This window comes from Felis catus, chromosome D2 (genome assembly GCF_018350175.1).
Source record: "Felis catus isolate Fca126 chromosome D2, F.catus_Fca126_mat1.0, whole genome shotgun sequence".
In the NCBI taxonomy this organism is placed as follows: Eukaryota; Metazoa; Chordata; class Mammalia; order Carnivora; family Felidae; genus Felis; species Felis catus.
Window position 1 is genome coordinate 82,030,160 of NC_058378.1, and position 17,677 is coordinate 82,047,836.

At 50.1% G+C, this 17,677-nt stretch overlaps 1 protein-coding gene across 9 annotated transcripts in view; it reads right to left on the reverse strand.

Moving 5' to 3' along the window:
- CD2H10orf90 (chromosome D2 C10orf90 homolog) overlaps nt 1–17,677 on the reverse strand; it is a 266,252-nt gene that overhangs the window by 215,274 nt on the left and 33,301 nt on the right. For 2 of the 9 annotated variants that reach the window (XM_045040814.1, XM_045040807.1), the window contains exon 1: nt 3,203–4,712. The exons of 2 other annotated variants lie outside the window; for them this stretch is intronic. In XM_045040814.1, coding sequence (XP_044896749.1) covers nt 3,203–3,442 — 240 coding nt within the window. In that variant the 5' untranslated portion in view covers nt 3,443–4,712. Of the gene's footprint in view, nt 1–3,202; nt 4,780–17,677 lie in introns of those variants that run through there. 5 more of the 9 variants (XM_045040812.1, XM_045040809.1, XM_045040808.1 and 2 more) reach the window with 5 other exon arrangements.

The following is a 17,677-nucleotide window of genomic DNA, read 5'->3' on the forward strand; positions in this document are numbered from 1 at the left end:
GGCCGAGGAAGGGGCAACGGAGAGGCTGGCTGAGAGGGTAGAAAGCTCCAGTTATGCTGGACGGTCCGTCCAGATGAGTAAGTGCAGAACTCTGCCATGCCACGCTGCGCCCGTGGTTAACGGCGTGGCATTACACACTTCATGGTAAAAGAACAGATCTCACGTTAAGTATCCTTACCAACAAAAAACAACAAACAAAAAATTAACATGCAGAAGAACACAAGGAAATATTTCGAGGTGATGGGTATGTCTATTACCTTGACTGTGGTAATGGCGTCACGGGTGTAAACATATGCCCCAACTCATCAAAATGTGTACATCAAATGTGGGCAGTTTTTGCATACAAAAAAATCAGTTTGCCATGATTCTTATATGCAGCCAGAATTGAGCATCACTGCCAAATCCAAAAAAAAAAAAAAAAAAGATAAGTAGGAAGATAAAAATAATAGAGGTTTGGGAAAATCTTGAAAAGTATGGCCAAAAGGCGATTACCAAATACGGAAACTTTCTCTGGCTCCTCTAATGATTAAATGTAAGACATACATTTATAGGATGAGACTTGGCTTGCATGCCCCAGCGTGTGTCTGTCATCACAAAGTTCTCCACAACCAATTAGAAGATACAAGCACATCTCCGAATTCCATATGGTTCCCTTCCCGAATCAAGTGGAAACCATCCATGCTCTGCGTTTGCAAGGACTCTCAGTCAGAATGTGGCCGTGCCTGTCACACTGACAGCAACCAGAGCTCAAATTACTGAGTTCTGGCTACTTTTATGTCTGAAACTTACCAGGTATCTAAGCAGGGAGAGAAGGACCCTCTGTGTTTTTAATAGTTTGGGGCATTCTGGAGTCAGCAGGGACCAAGGCTTTGCAAACCAGGATCTCCAGCACCCTCACTGCCATCTGCTTCGCACCCTAGTTACCTTTCAGACAACGGATCGGGTGTTCGTTCCTATTACAAGGCAGATTAAGTAAGGGGATGAGTGGCTAGACCATCGCTGGGACAGAGCTGGGCTGATTCACCGCTTATCTCGGAGGAGAGGCAGCGTCTCCAAGCATTAACACAGCCAAGACCAAGGCCACGGTTTTAAGGAAATGCCAGTTTCGGATGTTAAACTCAGCTCCAGCAGATTCGTGAGTCATCACGGGAGGGACTTGAAATCCACGAGGTTTTTGCAGAAACAAAATTTCCAAAACTCATTTTTACTGGAGAAGCAGCTAGTTTCTTTAACCTAGTGTACCTTTGTGCATGGAGAGCTCATTTTAGTGACCCTGTTCATCTCCCCCCACCCCCATGAGGTACTTTATGGTCACAGTCCAGGCAGATTAACTGATGGCCTTGGAGTTGGCAAGAGAGAACGAATGGGTGACTGGGGCCAAGTCTGACAGGGCCCAGAGGCTGTTAATTGGGCTCTCTCATCAGTTCAGCTTGGAAATTGAGCAAGGAAGTTGACTTCTTCCTGGATCTCCTAAACTAAATGATATTGACATGCCCTAGTGGGAATAATATGAATAGTTCAATGGATATGGAATATTTTAAATCGTGAAATGTTTGCTTCTAATAGAGCACATCTCGGAAGTAAGAAGGGCGGGAGGCATGGATCCTATGTTGGTTTTCAAACTTGGCCTGCCCTTGAACAAAGAGGGCCCTGCCCAGACCGCTTCCCAAATCATTCTAGACACAGTGAGGACCACCCAGCTGAACAGCCTGCTGGCTGTGGGAAGGTCTCAGACTGAGTTTAATGTAAGATTTCAGACTCCAGGTTACTCCCGAGCAGTGGGCCCATAACTTCCAACTGTTGGCTGTCCCTGGTAGTTGCAGGAGGGGAAGGCGGGGGTTGTTGGGGCCACAAAAAAGTGGCGGCTGTGACTGTCAGTATACTTAAAGCTTTCTACAATCTCCTGCAAAGATGTACTTTTCCACATTGTTACCTTCAGCGTTGCTATAGGAATAAATGAAGTTCTATGCATAAGAAAATAGGGACACAAGAGTTGCTCTTTGTCATTTACGGTTTAAACTAGAGCCAGGAACACTTCTGTAAAATGCATGAGGATATAATTCAACAAGTTTTCCTCTCTCTGGAGGACCGAAAAATAACCTCAATGAAAATTATACAATGATAAAATTCTGTCCCCATCCGATTAATTACTTGTGAATAATAATATCTCTGGTTTCTTTCAATTATATTCTAATTGCACACCTTTTGCTCTGGTTGATTGGGCGATGAACTAATGAACAACTATTACCGAATTTAATTAACACCATTATTTCTGTGGCCTTTATATCTCTGTTGTGAACATGGAAATTCACAATCCCAGGGCTGGAACTGGAAGAAGCCAGCCTTTCACCCTGCAGAACAGGTTCTCGCATTGCCCTGGAATAAGGAAGCCCAGGGTGGGGAACAAAAGATCAGGGGTATTTGCCAGCATTCATGGGCAGGCCTTCCTAACAACAGCATCAACATTCAGAAAGGCTACCGTTTGGTAAAACATTAGTAATTTGCATACTGTGTTTATCAAAAGAGGTAAGTAAGCTCTATAGGAGTCAATTACAATGGCATTCGTGATGTATTCCATGTACAATAAAGAGCTGTCAGATTTCATGCGTGTTTACTTTCTGAAAAGATAACTGCTCGTGGCTTATACTAGCTTCGGAATGCAAATATGTCTCAGAGCGATGGGTCTGTCTCACTTTGACATTCTAAACTCCAAACTTCTCCTTTTTTTCCCCCCCACAGAGTAGCTTCTGTTTGAAAATTAGATCTCACCCTGGGAAAAGAAAAGACCATTCTTACAGGCCTAGCTTAAATCATTCTATTTTAATTCGACCAAGGCAGGTCAAAAGATGTTTTTCTGCATACCACACAGAAAACAAACAGGAATCTGTTTTTAAAGACAGGGGATTACTAACTCACAGAAATGTACCGCAGTTTCTAGACGTGGGTACAAATGAACTTGGTCACTATTAAATGTTGGCAAATGCGGATGTGTGTCCTGTGTAAATCACACTCATCCGATACGCGTCCCCCTTTCCCAAACTCAAAGAGATGACCGCCCCTTCTCCAAATTTGCTGGGGAACACTACAGACAGATGATGAATTTATTAGACCAGATACAGCACCTGAACTGTCTGCTGGGGAGCACCTCCAGGTCCTCCAAATTAGGTTGTGTGCCCACCTTCCCGCCCAGGTTCAGCCATACCTCATATCTGCCAGCTGTCTGTTCAGCTGTCTTCAGGCCTTGGTACATACGGATGACACAAACTTTGGCTCTTCTCTGGGAGGGGAACCACTTACTCTTCACAAAATCCATGACCATCACATGGTTTTTCAACTCTGTACTAAACGCTTTTATCTGGAAGGTCCGATGCACGGCCTCTTCCCCGTGGCGGGTGGCAAACCCCTTCTGATGGCTTTTGGTAGGAATTCCAGAGTGCTGCATGACACCCGGAATCTTGTGACTTCAGCTGGCGAGCCTGGCAAACACAATTTTCTTTGTTTGATCCAGGTATCGAGAGCAGCAGGAGGGACTCGGGAAGGGCGCTCGCTGGGACCTCTCCCGGTGCTTCCAACTCCAGAGCTGGTTGTGCCCAGATCCCAGCTGCCAAGCGTGCGGGATGTGTATGTGGAAACCTTGAGGGTGACCTTTACGTGCCTTAAAAATACTCTGTCTGGCTGCTGTCCATCTGTCTCCGGTGCCTCTACCTGTGTTCTCAGGTCACTCAAAGTCGTCTCTGATTTCAAAGACCCATTTCTCTTTCCCGCTGGATTCAAGTTCTGCACGCAGAGCTCGCCGGTTACTGCGAGGTTCAATGTGTTCTCAGCGTCAGACCCCTCAAGTCCAGATGAATTATTTACAGGACTGTACAAAAGGACTCAGGAGTGATCGCTGCTGCTTTTTAGAATTCCTGCCTTGTCTCACCGGGACCAAAAGGAACGAGTGCAGACTCCTGCCGACACAATGAGTGACCTCAGCCCTGGAGAAGATAAGAAACACGTCCCGGTGAAGAAGAGAGCCGGGCACAGAAGGAGCGACGGCTGCAAGCAGGCATTGGAAGGCAGTGCTCTTGTTAGGAAGCACTGTGTCCCTGGGGAGGGGGGGTGGTGCACTAGCTTAGTGACGGCTCTGGTCCCAAGCCAACCACGCAAAGTCCCGTCACCACCCTGAGCCTCAGTCTCCGGTGAGGAAAATTGGGATAATCGTACGTGCCACTCACAGGGATGCTGGGAGGCTCAGGTGGGCACGATCGGGGGGACAGAGCAGTGGGTCACAGAGTCACATAGGCTTCATCTCCAAAGTGTGGTTGCGTGCTTTCTGCACAGTTCTCTCTGTACATAGGACGTAGTGAAGGTTTACACGATGCTGAGAATCATTGGCTCGTGAATCATTTGGCAACGCAGGTGTACGATGTAGTCCTTTTCCATCTCACTTCGTGTTTTGGGACCCCTTCTGTTAACGCAGTAATTCAGAGGTGAAAATTACAAGCCTCGGATCAAGTGTCGGGCCAGGAGAAAACTGATGACAAGCACGGTGGCCGTGATCCATGCACAGCACCCTCCTCCGCAGGGGACTGACCCCCTCTTGGTTTTCAGCACAGATGCCCCTTGAACGACCCTCCAGCCCCGTCTGAAAGCTGTGGAGGAGGCCGAATGAAGAAGTGACTCCAAGTGCCTTTCCTGAGACAGAGCATCAGTCCCTGGCCCGGAACCACACCCCCTCCTGCCGCAGGCAGGGACTAGCACTTAGGCTGGGAATGCTAAACATCCACCTTTTGAGGCAATGGGAATGTGGAAGCCAAGAACGAAAGCAAACAAGGAGAGGGAAAGACTTTAGAGATAATGGAGCCCAACCTTCCCCTTTGAGTGTGAACATACCAGACCTGCAGACATTCACTATGATCCACACGGTGAAGTGGGGTTTACTGTGCCTTAAGCAGAACACTGTGGGTTCTCCCCGTGGTCCTCCCAGGGACATCGGTAAGATTGTCCAGTCCCAACTGATGGCAGCGTGGTTCCCACGCGAAGCGCCACACGCCAAGATTCAAGCCTGAGAGTCATGCTGGACGGTCCCCAGTGAGTCACGCCATGGGGCGCCATCTTAGATTTGGAAGTTCCATGATAAAGACAGCCAGGGAAGAAGTTTGAGCAATAACGAAAGAAAACTAAACAAGGGCAGCAGGGAAGAGGGCATCTGCTTGGTTCTCTGGGGGCTGTGAAGGCCATTCCTAGGTCCAGACAGTCACCATTTGAACCTGCTCGTGCTGATGCCTATCTGCTCCACCCAGCCATTCTCTCAAGCCTGGAAGTAAGGAAGTGAGGCGGTGAGGAAGGAAGGAAGGGAAGGAAGGGAAGAAGAGAAGGAGGGGAGGAAGGGGAGGAAGGGGAGGAAGGGGAGGAAGGGGAGGATAAAAGGAAGGAAGGAAGAAAGGAAAAGGAAGGATAAAAGGAAGGAAGGGAAAGGAAGAATAAAAGGAAGGAAGGGAAAGGAAGGATAAAAGGAAGGAAGGAAGGAAGGAAGGAAGGAAGGAAGGAAGGAAGGAAGGAAGGAAGGAAAAGGAAAGGAAAGGAAAGGAAGGAAGGGAAGAAGGGGAGGAAGGGGAGGAAGGGGAGGAAGGGGAGGATAAAAGGAAGGAAGGAAGAAAGGAAAAGGAAAAATAAAAGGAAGGAAGGGAAAGGAAGGATAAAAGGAAGGAAGGAAGGAAGGAAGGAAGGAAGGAAGGAAGGAAGGAAGGGAAGGAAGGGAAGAAGAGAAGGAAGGGAAGAAGGGGAGGAAGGGGAGGAAGGGGAGGAAGGGGAGGATAAAAGGAAGGAAGGAAGAAAGGAAAAGGAAGGATAAAAGGAAGGAAGGGAAAGGAAGAATAAAAGGAAGGAAGGAAGGAAGGAAAGGAAAAAGTGAAGGAAGGGAAGGAAGGAAGGAAGGAAGGAAGGAAGGGAAAGGAAGGATAAAAGGAAGGAAGGAAGGAAGGAAGGAAGGAAGGAAGGAAGGAAGGAAAGAAGGAAGGGAGGGAGGGAAGGGAGGGAGGGAGGGAGGGAAGGAAGGGAAGGGAAGGAAAAAGTGAAGGAAGGGAAGGAAGGAAGGATAAAAGGAAGGAAGGAAGGAAGGAAGGGAGGGAGGGAGGGAGGGAGAGGGCAGGGGGGTGGAAAAAGGGGAGGGAGGGAGGAGGGAACGAGAAAGAGTCTTTCCTGGGAGCACAGCATTCCAAAGGACCCTGTGTGATGCAGAGGCCACCGAACTGTCCATCTCACGGCCTTGAGACCAGCAACGAGAGGTTTGCTGTCTTCCCTGGGTCCAGAGTTGTCTGGCTCTAGTGACAGCCGCTTGCCACAGCAACGTCCGCTCCCTGGGGCCGTAGAGACTCCCAAGATCTCCGAGGCCGGCGGTGGCTCTTACGTCCCCCAAGGCCGCAGGCAGGATCCGGGCTTCAACCTGCCACTGCAGCCACAAGAGAAAGCAGTAGCGTGACCTCGTGCAGGTCTCCAGAATTCCTGGCCCACCGCCCTGGCAGGAAACCTCAGGACGTCAGATCCGATCCCTCCTTAGGCGGAGCAGGAAGCAGAGGCCCAGAGGGAAGGAACGGGCACGGCTGGGGGATGGGCCCCCAAACTAGCATGGGATTACAGACAAGCCCCCTCCCAACAGCCTTCGGTCCCTTGGTCACCAAGCTTCCCGGCTGCTGTGGCTTCGCTGCAGGTGAGGGCCCGGGGATCCAGACTGTCTGTGGACAGAGCAGAGAGCCGCCCCCAGCCCGGGACGGGCCTCCCCAGGAAAGGTAGCGGGCGCTCTGCAGAGGGAGGCCTCCTCCCGTCTGGGCGTTGAGCAGGGTTGGGGGGCGGGGCTCACACCGCCCTGGAGCCTTGGAACCAGCATTCCTCATCCTCACCGGGCCCCTCCCCGAAGTCATTACCGCACTGCCCAGAACACGGTCTCTGTGTCAGAAGCGCCCCCCACCCCGCCCCGGGTCACTCGCACATCACCTCTGCCTCGGTGTCCCCATCTGTTTAGTGGGGTCACAACCGGCCCTTCCTCTTCGGGCTTCTGTGAAGACGGAAGGAGCTGGAACACACAAAGTGCTCGGGACAGCCTGGCGCTGGACGTGAGCTCGACAAATACCAGCCGTGATCGCTGCGAGAGGGCAAGTGCTTTCGAAGTGGCCAAGAGCCAGGCACCGTCTTTTACCCAGGCGGGAAGACCGCTCGGGGGAAACAGGACGCCAGCCGGACACGGGAAGACCCGCATTCCAGGACTCGCTCCACCAGGCGGCCCCGATTCGCCCAAGCGGGGAAAGGAGAGAGCATCCCCGGGGCAGACCCGTGTGACAGCACCGCGCGGGGCAGTCAGAGGTGTGTGAACACTGTGGAAAGTGTGCGTACTTAGAAGCCATTCAGATGCAAGTGTGTCGTAAAGGACGAAAAAACAGCGGAAGGAGGAAGTGCCAGGCACAGATGCACACGGAGCCCAAAGGACAGAGAGCCAGTCACATCTAGCATCACAAGAGAACGACATCCGACAGTGTGACGCCGTCTCACGCGCCCGTGTGGCCCAGAGACACCGGACACTTTGGTCTGCCCAGAGCCCCGCACCACGAGCTCTCCCCCCAGCCCCCACCCCGCAGGAGCCGGCCCGTCTAAGAACAGCGTGTGTCTGACCCCAGTTGATTCGCTCAGGGGTGTGCACCAGGCCAGACGGAGCCAGTCAGAGTCTGTCCTGGAGAGTCTTGGGTCCCGGAACCGAATAAGAGTGGTGGCTGAGGCCACAAGACGGCACGCATCAGCCACTGCTGGAGGAGACGGCAGGTGTCCAGATGGCTCTGGAGCCCTGGTTCCCGCCTATGGGTTCACTGAGAATCTCCAGTATCTTTTTGCTTTTTAAGTTTATTTATTTGCGAGCGAGACAGAGAGAGCACCAGCGGGGGAGGGGCGGAGAGGGAGGGAGAGACAGAGAATCCCAAGCAGGCTCCGCACCGCCAGCGCGGAGCCCGACGCGGGGCTCGAACTCACGCAACTGTGAGACCATGACCCGAGCGGAAACCAAGAGTCGACTTTAACCAGCTGAGCCGCCCAGGCGCCCCGAGACTCTAGTACCACTGCACTACCTTCTCCGTTAGGCTTAAGCTATTTGAAGTGAGTTTCTGTCACTTGCAGCCAACAGAGTTTGGGTTAAGTCTCGGGAGTTAATTCATTTAATAAAGAAACGCATGCGACGTGCTTACATGTGCCAGGCTCCAGACACAGGCACACAAAACGAACGCTGCTGTTTCGAGGAGCTTGCTGCTCGGCACCCAGACAGACACCTCCACAAGCAGTTCCTCGTGGCCCCGTGAGCGCTTGCCAGGAGGGGAGGTTTGCACCACGCTGATGGAGACTCAGAGAAGCCCTCCCATAGGGAAAGATACGGCACGAAGTCTTGAAGTAGCAGGGATGTACCGTTAAACCCCTGTGGCTGGCCTTACGTGGGCCAAAGTCAACTGCAGGACATCACTTTTCACTTTTAGTTCATACGTTTTGTCATAAAGCACATGGCCAAAAATGGGGAAGCACTAACTGAAACCATATTTACTGCAAATAATCCCCCCGCTCTGGAAAAATGACTTTGAGTCTTTAGCTGTGTTTTTTTTTCCTCAACCAAATAACTCAGTCAACTATAAAAGTTAGATCTCTGACCTTATTAATGTCCTGCAGAAATTCTATTTAATTTCCCTAAATTGGTCCCTGGGGTGACTGACTAAAACTGAAACATTGTTAGCAATTGCTATCCAATGACACCAAATCAACATAAACGAGCCTTGAATGTGTTTAGTGTTGAAATATATGTGAAATTAATCTCTTATTTCTCCCTTGCCCCTGATACAGCATATGCAGGGCTGCAGAGGATGTGCAGTGAAGTATTTAAATAATGAATTATTCAAAAAGAAAAGGAACCGCAGGTACCTGATGCCAGAAATTCATGCCTGTGAATTCTTAATCTGTTCTCCAATGGGATTAGCATTTACGACTATGAAAGATGTCCTAATTATGCAGAGTTTCAGAGTTGATTTTCTGCAGGGCCTGCGCAGATCTAAAAAGCATTAGGCAACAATAAAAACAGATGACTATGAATTTCTGAATTCATAATTTGGTTTCCCTTTTGGGGGAAATGGCATTTTTATTTATGGGTGCTTCACTCATCAGGTGGGAGCTGAAGTTTTCTCTCTTCTCAAAGGCGCCGCGCCTGCTCTAAGCGCATCTAAACCACCGTCTTTTCAAAACGGATGTGTGCAACTCACAGGGCTGCCGTACATATGGCTGATGCAGGGTATGTCTCCTCTGACTTCCCATCCGCTGGGTTCTAGGACAAAACAGAAGGTCTGAGAACAGCTGATCATGGGATCTTGCGCCTTTTAACCCTGTTAGGAAGGGACGGCACGTTGGCTTGACGAATGTCATCCCCTTGCCACATCACTCAGCTGGCTGGGCTGGTCACAGCACTGCGGATAGCGGTGGAAAAAGTGTACTCATCTCAGTGATCAGTGATCGGTGACCGATAAATATTTGCTCAATGGATGAATGAAATGACAAGGTGCCAGCTACCTTTTCTTATATGCATCCCTTTTCCTTGTCCATAAATGGAAGACATTTTTTTTTTCTTCTCCTTCTGTAGACGATGCTGGAAACCACGGTAATTCGATAGGTCTGCCAGCTTTCTGAGGTATGGTGGCAAAACCAGGGAGGAAACTGGAGCAGTGGCCCAAACCATATTGCCAGTTCCCCCACAAGGCTCGCCTCCTCCCCCTTCGGCAAGCGATCGGTAATCATTCACATGGTTCAGCTCTGCGGCAACTGCCCTGATTCCGCATTCAAAGCCACTTCTAAAACCAAAGCAACCCACCTTCAGGGAGAAGTCATATATCCCTCCTTCAAGCTCACTGAAAGGGGTACATTATTTGAGGACAATGAATGGCACTGTCACGTTTTGTCTCCGATGTCTGAGCAGATTTTGAATAAAGGAAATCAATGACTTTGTTGAAAACTATGCTTGATTTCAAAGCGATATTTTGGCAAGCAAGAGTGGGGGTGAAGATTATGGTTGAGACTTTAAGGAAGCAGCAAACTCAATTTGCTATTTACATCCTGGGGCGATTTTACCCAAAAGGAAAACCTGGAGTGTTGGCCACCTGTCACTTCCCTCCCACGAGAAATGGAAGCCAGCTGGGGCTCTGGGCAGCAAATGGCCGAGTCTTCGGCTGTGACCTGAGGGTAGACACTCGAATTTCTCCATGGGTACTAGTTGCCAGTGCACTCGCTGTTATTCTTGGCCATGTTTCTTTCCTTGCATGAGTTAATTTTTCAGTGAATGTGTTGAACAAATTCTTGAAATGCAGTATTTATCAGTAAAATCCCCAAGCCCCAGAGGAAACCACAGGACTAACACCCACCGATAGTACAGTTTTGGCCAAACCCCCAGATTTGCCCAGATCCCTCCCTGCCACTGGGGCAGCGGGTAAGTGGCTGCTTGGGTGGCATCCAGACTCTCACCCTTAATGGAGAGTGGCAGGCACCTGTGGGCACGAGGCCTCAGTTGGCACTCGTTGAAAGAGAACGGCCTTCTACCTGCACACCCACCTGTCAGTCAGGCTCATGTCCTGTGCTAGGCAGTCCTGTCCTGGGCAGAGGAGGGGCTCTCTTTGAGCCCCCAGAGAATCCACTCACTTGGGACCAAGGTGGTTCCCTGCCTGCATTATGGAGGGAATACATGTGGCCAGTTGGGTCACCCTCAAACACCAAGACCAACAACCAGGATGGGCAGGTTACGGATTTCCCCAAACATTATAAAAATTGGTTCTATCTAAATGATAGTTTGTGCATGCGTGTGCACGCATGCACACACACAGACAAAGATGTGTACTATTCCGTGTGCTTTCTAAAAATAAAATAGGCCCAGTACAATTTACCTTTTAGGTCATTTCATATAAATAGAAGAATTTTCTAGCCGCCCCACCTGTCAATAAATGCATATGAGGTCAGCAAACTACGGCCTGGGAGCCAAATGTGGCCCACAGCCAGCAGGTCCGCCATGGCCAATGGTGGTTGGGGGCTGGCAGATCCCTCACTTCGCAAGGCTCCATCTGCAGGGCCCACGATGGAACATTCCACGCCAGCGGCGGCCGGCCTCATAGTGTCCTGGCCCGGCCTTTCCACCTTCCCAGTTTCATTCGCTCCGGTGCCCGGGGTTCACTTTCTAGGTCAGCTGCTACTGCGAGTGGTTTCTCAAATTCTGTTCTCAGGAGAACCGAGGCTGAGCCCAATTCCAGCCCCGCTGTGGTACCCCCTCACGATTGCTCTTCATCGAGTTCCAGTTCCTCCCTTGACGTTGAACGCTAATGCCCCAGACGCTTTGGTGGTGCCCATTCTGCTGTCAACGTGTAAGTATCAGAATCTCCACTAGGTCCTTCCAAGGTCCGGCTCAGTGCCTTGCTCATTACAGAATCCCAATAAATGTTTGATGCGTCCAACAGCAAAATCACAAATGCAGCCACATATAGGACTAAGAACTAAAGCCTATGTATCAGGATCCTGCCAAGGGCCACGAATCAACCCAGGACGTTGAGTTAAGCACCATTTAAAGCAGCTGGTGTGACTCAGAAGTCAAGGAACTCTTTCCATGGACCCACCTGAGGGTCTGTGTCACTCTCCTGGAGGCATCCCAGTGAAGGACTGTCAAAGACTCGGGCAGATTACAAAGAGGCTAAATGCCACGCTATAGGCTTTCCTCTGATTCCAACCTGTCTTCAAGGGCACATAGCCTGATGAAGTTTCACAAGGTGTTATTTGTAAACACATGCCAAAGGAGTATAAGGCTATCTTCTGTTGTATTCAAAAGCAGGTGAAGGGAAAGGGTGAATATAGACCAAGCAGCATTTGCCCCAGTGGGCATCACTGTTGGGCATCACTGTGGGCCATCAGCCAAAAAAAAAATGGGCTTGTGGGGCACCTGGGTGGCCCATCCAGTTGAGCATCTGACTCTTGGTTTCGGCTCTGGTCAGGATCTCACAGTTTGTGGGTTCAAGTCCCGCGAAGCCTACTTGGGATTCTCTCTCTCTCTCTCTCTCTCTCTCTGCCCCTCCCTGGTGTGCTCTCTCTCTCTCTCAAATAAATAAACTTAAAAAAAAATGGGCTTCCTCATAGTGAGCTCCTCTCCCCCACCATTTCTCCAAAGCCTGCAAGCCCAGGTGCCTCGAGCCTTTTCGAGGCTCACCCCTACTAGAAGGTGGGCACAGAAAGGGTCTGTTGAATGAATGATGCTCCCCCATTACAGCAGTCTCCTCATTGGGGCAACAGGTTTCTATTAAGAGGTTTGGATACGACTCAGCAAAGTGCACACCTCTTCGGTAGAGGATTCCATTTCTGTGTTGTCTTTGAAAGGATCTCACTGCGAGGATGCCCACAAGTCGTCTCCTCAAGTGTGAGTCATCTCCTCAAGTGCGCGCTCTCTCTCTCTCTCTCTCTCTCTCTCTCTCTCTCTCTCTCAGTCTCTCTCGATCACCTGGTGGGCCAAACTCCCCCAGCCACTGCCAGCAACTGTCTGCGAGGCCTCCAGAGAGGCCGCTGCACCCAAAGAGCACAAAAGAATTGTGGCCCCCACCTCCACAGGAGAGTGAAACCAGCCGGACGAGTCTGTCCAGGATCTGCGTATGGCACACACTATCCACCTTCCCCATTTCTGTGCCCAGACACCCCGCCATGGGCGAAGCCACCTGCCTGTGCAGATGTGCTCTCTCCCCCCCACCGCGGCGGCCCCCCCAGGTTCTCAGCCCTGTGGCTGTTCATTCTTAGCCGCTCTGCCCGGCCCGTGTCCCCAGCCAGCCGCTTCACCGAGGGGAAACAGACCTCGGATTCCATTTCTCCTCCCTGAGGGCTGACCACAAAGTGCACGCTCTCAGGTTTCCCGCACACTTTCTCTCCCTCGGCTTTGGTTTCCCTCCGCATTTGCTAAGGTTTCTCTGGGTTCCTCACCCTGCAGTTAAAATTCGAATCGGATAACAGCCCTATTTTTAAGCAAAGGAAAGAGCCTTCTGTTGGGGAACCAAAGTGAACAAGGAATACAGGGCCTGACTAGTCCGGTGCCCTCTTTGAAAGGAAGAAAATAAAAATTCCGAGAGTTTTTTTTTTTTTTTTAACGTGAAGAATTTGTCCTGCCTGCCCACTGAAAGAGCTAAAATAGTTTTAGAAGTTATAGACGGAGGCCTCTGACAAAGGGACACTCTCGGTGTCTGAGCTGGAAAATGAGTAATTCGGCGTCCAAGACCGGGTCCCTCTGGGCAGCCGTTGGTCGAGCTTCCTGTTGACCACGGAGCCCAGACTCTCCCGCTCCTGCCCCTGTCTTGTTCCTGCTGAAGCCGACACAGCTCACCCCCTCGAGCCCACTGGATTCTCAGCGAGGCCTTTCTTGCTTGTGCATTCGCTCCATGGACACTTTCTGAGCACTCCATGTCCAGACGACAGGTACAGTTCCAGGCGGTAGGAATACAAAGTTAAGTAAGCACAGATTCTTGATTTGCACACTGTAGGCGGGAAGGTAAATGGTGCAGCCACTGTGGAAAACAACATGGTGGTCCTCAAAAAATGAAGCACGCAATTACCCTGTGATCCCAAGAGCAATTCCACGTCCGCTGGAAGCAGGATCTTGAAGACATCGTACACGACGTTCACAGCAGCAGCATCCTCAAGAGCCAAAAAGCAGAAATAACCCAAGTGTACTTTAGTGGATGAAGAAATAAAATGTGGGTGGAGTATTACCCAGCTACGAAAAGGAATGAGGTTCTGACATGTGCTTCAATATGGATGAATCGTGAGGACATTATGCCAAATGGAGTAAGGCCGACACACTATGAAAGATACGCTATAATTCCACTCATCTGAGGTACCTGCAGTGGTCAAATTCATAGAGACGGAAAGTAGAGTGGAGCAGAATGGAGCTGGGGAAGGTGGGGGAGGGGAGTTATTACTAACAGGGAGTTTCAGTTTTGCAAGATGAGAGAAGGGCTCTGGAGATGGATGGACATGACGGCCGTACCACGATGGGAACATACTTACGGCTGCTGGTCTGTACACCTGAAAAGGGTGCAAGTGGTAAGTCTGATACTATGTGTATCATACCACAATTAAAAATAATTAAAAAGAGGCCCCTGGGTGGCTCAGTCAGTTAAGCATCCGACTCCCGATTGCGGCTGAGGTCACGATTTCACCGTCTACGGGATCGAGCCCCACGTGGGGCTCTGCACGGACAGCGCAGAGCCTGCTTGGGATTGTCTTTCCCTCACTTTCTGCCCTCCCCATTCATGCTCTCTCTCTAAATAATAAACATTAAAAAAAATATTTAAAAAGATATTTTTTTTAATTTTTTTTTCAACGTTTATTTATTTTTGGGGGACAGAGAGAGACAGAGCATGAATGCGGGAGGGGCAGAGAGAGAGAGGGAGACACAGAATCGGAAACAGGCTCCAGGCTCCGAGCCATCAGCCCAGAGCCCGACGCGGGGCTCGAACTCACGGACCGCGAGATCGTGACCTGGTTGAAGTCGGACGCTTAACCGACTGCGCCACCCAGGCGCCCCATAAAAAGATATTTTTTTAAAAAAGTTTTTTAAATGTGGTCCCTGCTCTCAAGGCTCTTAACATCTGCTGGTTCTGCGACGGTGGTCTCCAAAGCTGGTCTAGGCATTTGCACAGATATTCTGCTGTCCACAGGGGAGGGGAGGTAGCAGGTGAGATTGCAACTTGATGTGTGCTGACTTTTGTCTCATCTTTTAAAATATCTTTACAGAACTCATTCTATAAAGAACTATATTAGTACAATATAGTTCACGGTCACGGTTTATAGATAAAAACTGGGCCTATCTGGAATGCCCTAAAAATTCCTTACTGGTGAGGATGATTGACTGGACGCTGTCTGGAACCCACTGTCTTAAAAGCTGGGTCTGGGGAGCCTGGGGTACTCTGTCAGGTGAGCATCTGACTCTTGATTTCAGCTCAGGTCATGATCCCAGGGTGGTGGGAGGGAGCCCTGTGTTGGATTCCGCGCCGAGCATGCAGCCTGCTTGGGATTCTCTGTCCCCCCCTCTCTCTCCCCCTCTCCCCCCACTCTCGCTCTCTCTACAAACAAATGAATAATTAACTCATTGAGAAATAGGTCCATGGGGCACCTGGGTGGTGCAGTCGGTTAAGCGTCCGACTTCAGCCAGGTCACGATCTCGCGGTCCGTGAGTTCGAGCCCCGCGTCGGGCTCTGGGCTGATGGCTCAGAGCCTGGAGACTGTTTCTGATTCTGTGTCTCCCTCTCTCTCTGCCCCTCCCCTGTTCATGCTCTGTCTCTCTCTGTCCCAAAAATAAATAAATGTTGAGAAATAGGTCCTTGCACCTCAGCGGGGGGCAGGTAGACCCTTCCCATAATTGGAATTGTTTCTTCCTCAGGGCGGGATAAGGGCGGTAAGCAGGGTAAGAGTGTCATAATCCAAGTTCTGACGACAACCACAAGTGGCAGTGGGATGTGGCCCCCGCTCACCAGGCCACCAAACCCAATTGAAAAGGGCAGTCAAGGTTTCAGCGCAGTGACCCTCTTCTCCCTTTTCTCCAGGGGAGTCCCGGAGAGTTCGTGCACTGTTCTTTCTGGGGGCTTTTTCTGCTGCTCCTGGGACTGTCACTCTGCAAGACTGTGGGCAGCTGAGCCTGGGAGACCCGTTGCTACATCACCGCCAGCTCTGTCCCTGGGGCCAAGCTCTCCCATTTGCCCCAAGGTGATGGGGTGCGCTCTCAAGCGACCAGGATCAAAGCCTGCCATTACGTGTTCCGCTGTGGTTGGTCTTCTTAAGGCCCCTACTCTCAGGGAATGTGCACCATGCTCCTCTGGGACCAGGGGGATGGCACTCCCTGGGGCTGCCTTCAAAACGTGCCTCCTGCCAGCCCCAACAGCATCTTAGACCCAGCCACTGACCATCTCCTGTCTTGGGTAAATCCCAGGTCCACCCTGAAGGCAGAACTTTCTGAGACTTTCAAGAAAGATGCTCATCCCTGATCTGGGCATGCCGGGAGACACTTGTTCCCGGTGCATGGAACAGGAGGGGGACATGAAGTTTGGAACTTCTAGTGCCTTCTCTCCCCTGGGGTCAAAGCTGACAGCAAGGGAGCCGTTGTAGACACACAGAGAGCGATCAGATCTGGACGACGGGGAGCAGCCAAATGAAAGTATCCCTGATGACCACCACACTCTGGACTTGCCAGGCCCATAGGCAGACACTGTTTAACCTCAGTCTGAATTCACGACTGCCACCCAAATGCATTCTAATTACGTGATCTTTGATTTGGTCCTATCTCATTTTTATTGCTGGCTTTCATAGACCACGGGACTCTTCTTGGACTTTACTCCGCCTGTTACCACTTCCAGTAAGCAACAGTGGGGCAGGGAGAGAGACGTCGGCTTGGGTGCCCCACCATCTCTCAGGAGACACCCTTGGTCGTGCAGTCATTACTGGCCTTCTGATTCCACCACCATTTCTCCCCATATGTGGACCCAAGCCCAGTCGCAAAAGACAACAGGAGGGAGGGACAAACAGGACCCTGTGTATTTACTTGGTGTGGAGGTAGGGCGGATCACCATGACTTCAAGCGTCTCTATTTCTGTCACTCAGTTCCCCCACAGTTGTCTCATTTTCTTCCTATCTCACTTGTCTATTAGGGGACACAGGGACATTTTTATGTTTTCTTATATCTCAGCCAATTGTGTTCACAGGACACTTCCTACCCTGTGATCTTTAATCTGATTAATAGGCTTAAGCCCCATTTTTATGTTATCTTGTCTTGTCCTGCCTCTGTTCTATCAATCACATCACTGTGTAGAAAGCAACCAAACTAACACAATAGAAGCTTATTCTTCTTACCCAACTCGTTTATCCTGGTCTCATTCATCTTGCTGTTCTCTTTCACCTGACTTCTTTCAGGGATTACATGAACACTCACATGTGTTAAATTAGAAAAGTCTACAACCTCATAAGAGGGAGTTATGTTTGCACAAAATACTGCCACCTGACAGCCCCACAAGCCGCTGTAGATAAGGCAGGGCTTACGCGTGAAATTCAAGGGCAATGAGGAGGGCACCTGTTGGGATGAGCACTGCGTGTTGTATGGAAAGCAACTTGACAATAAACAATATTTAATATAAAAAAAAGAAAAAAAGAAATTCAAGGCTACCGTGCCATACACAGCAGATGTCCTTCCAAGAAAACTCACCGTGCACCAAGAATACTGTACCAATCTTTTTTTAAATAAACTGGTGATGAGTTCTTTTCTACAGTTACGACTGTTTATGGTAATGCTAATTACTTGCAAAGTTTGTTCCAAGTTTGTCCTTGCAACATTCTCTCAAGCAGGTTCTAGCCAATGGATAATTTCTCTCTCTAAAGAGAGCTCTTTAAATCACATGACCCTACTGTCCACAGATGATGGGGTAAGGGGTGGAGCCTCGATTCAAGCTTAGCCAATCAGATTGCCTCAGAGAAGCTTAATGATCAAAGACAAGGAGACAGAGCCAAGTGGACAGGAGTAACCGACTAGAAGAGTGATAACACTGAGGGCCGCCATTTTGGATGAGACACAACCATGGGCATGGGGATGACCAGAGAAGTAGGGATGCACAGAGCATAAAAAAGC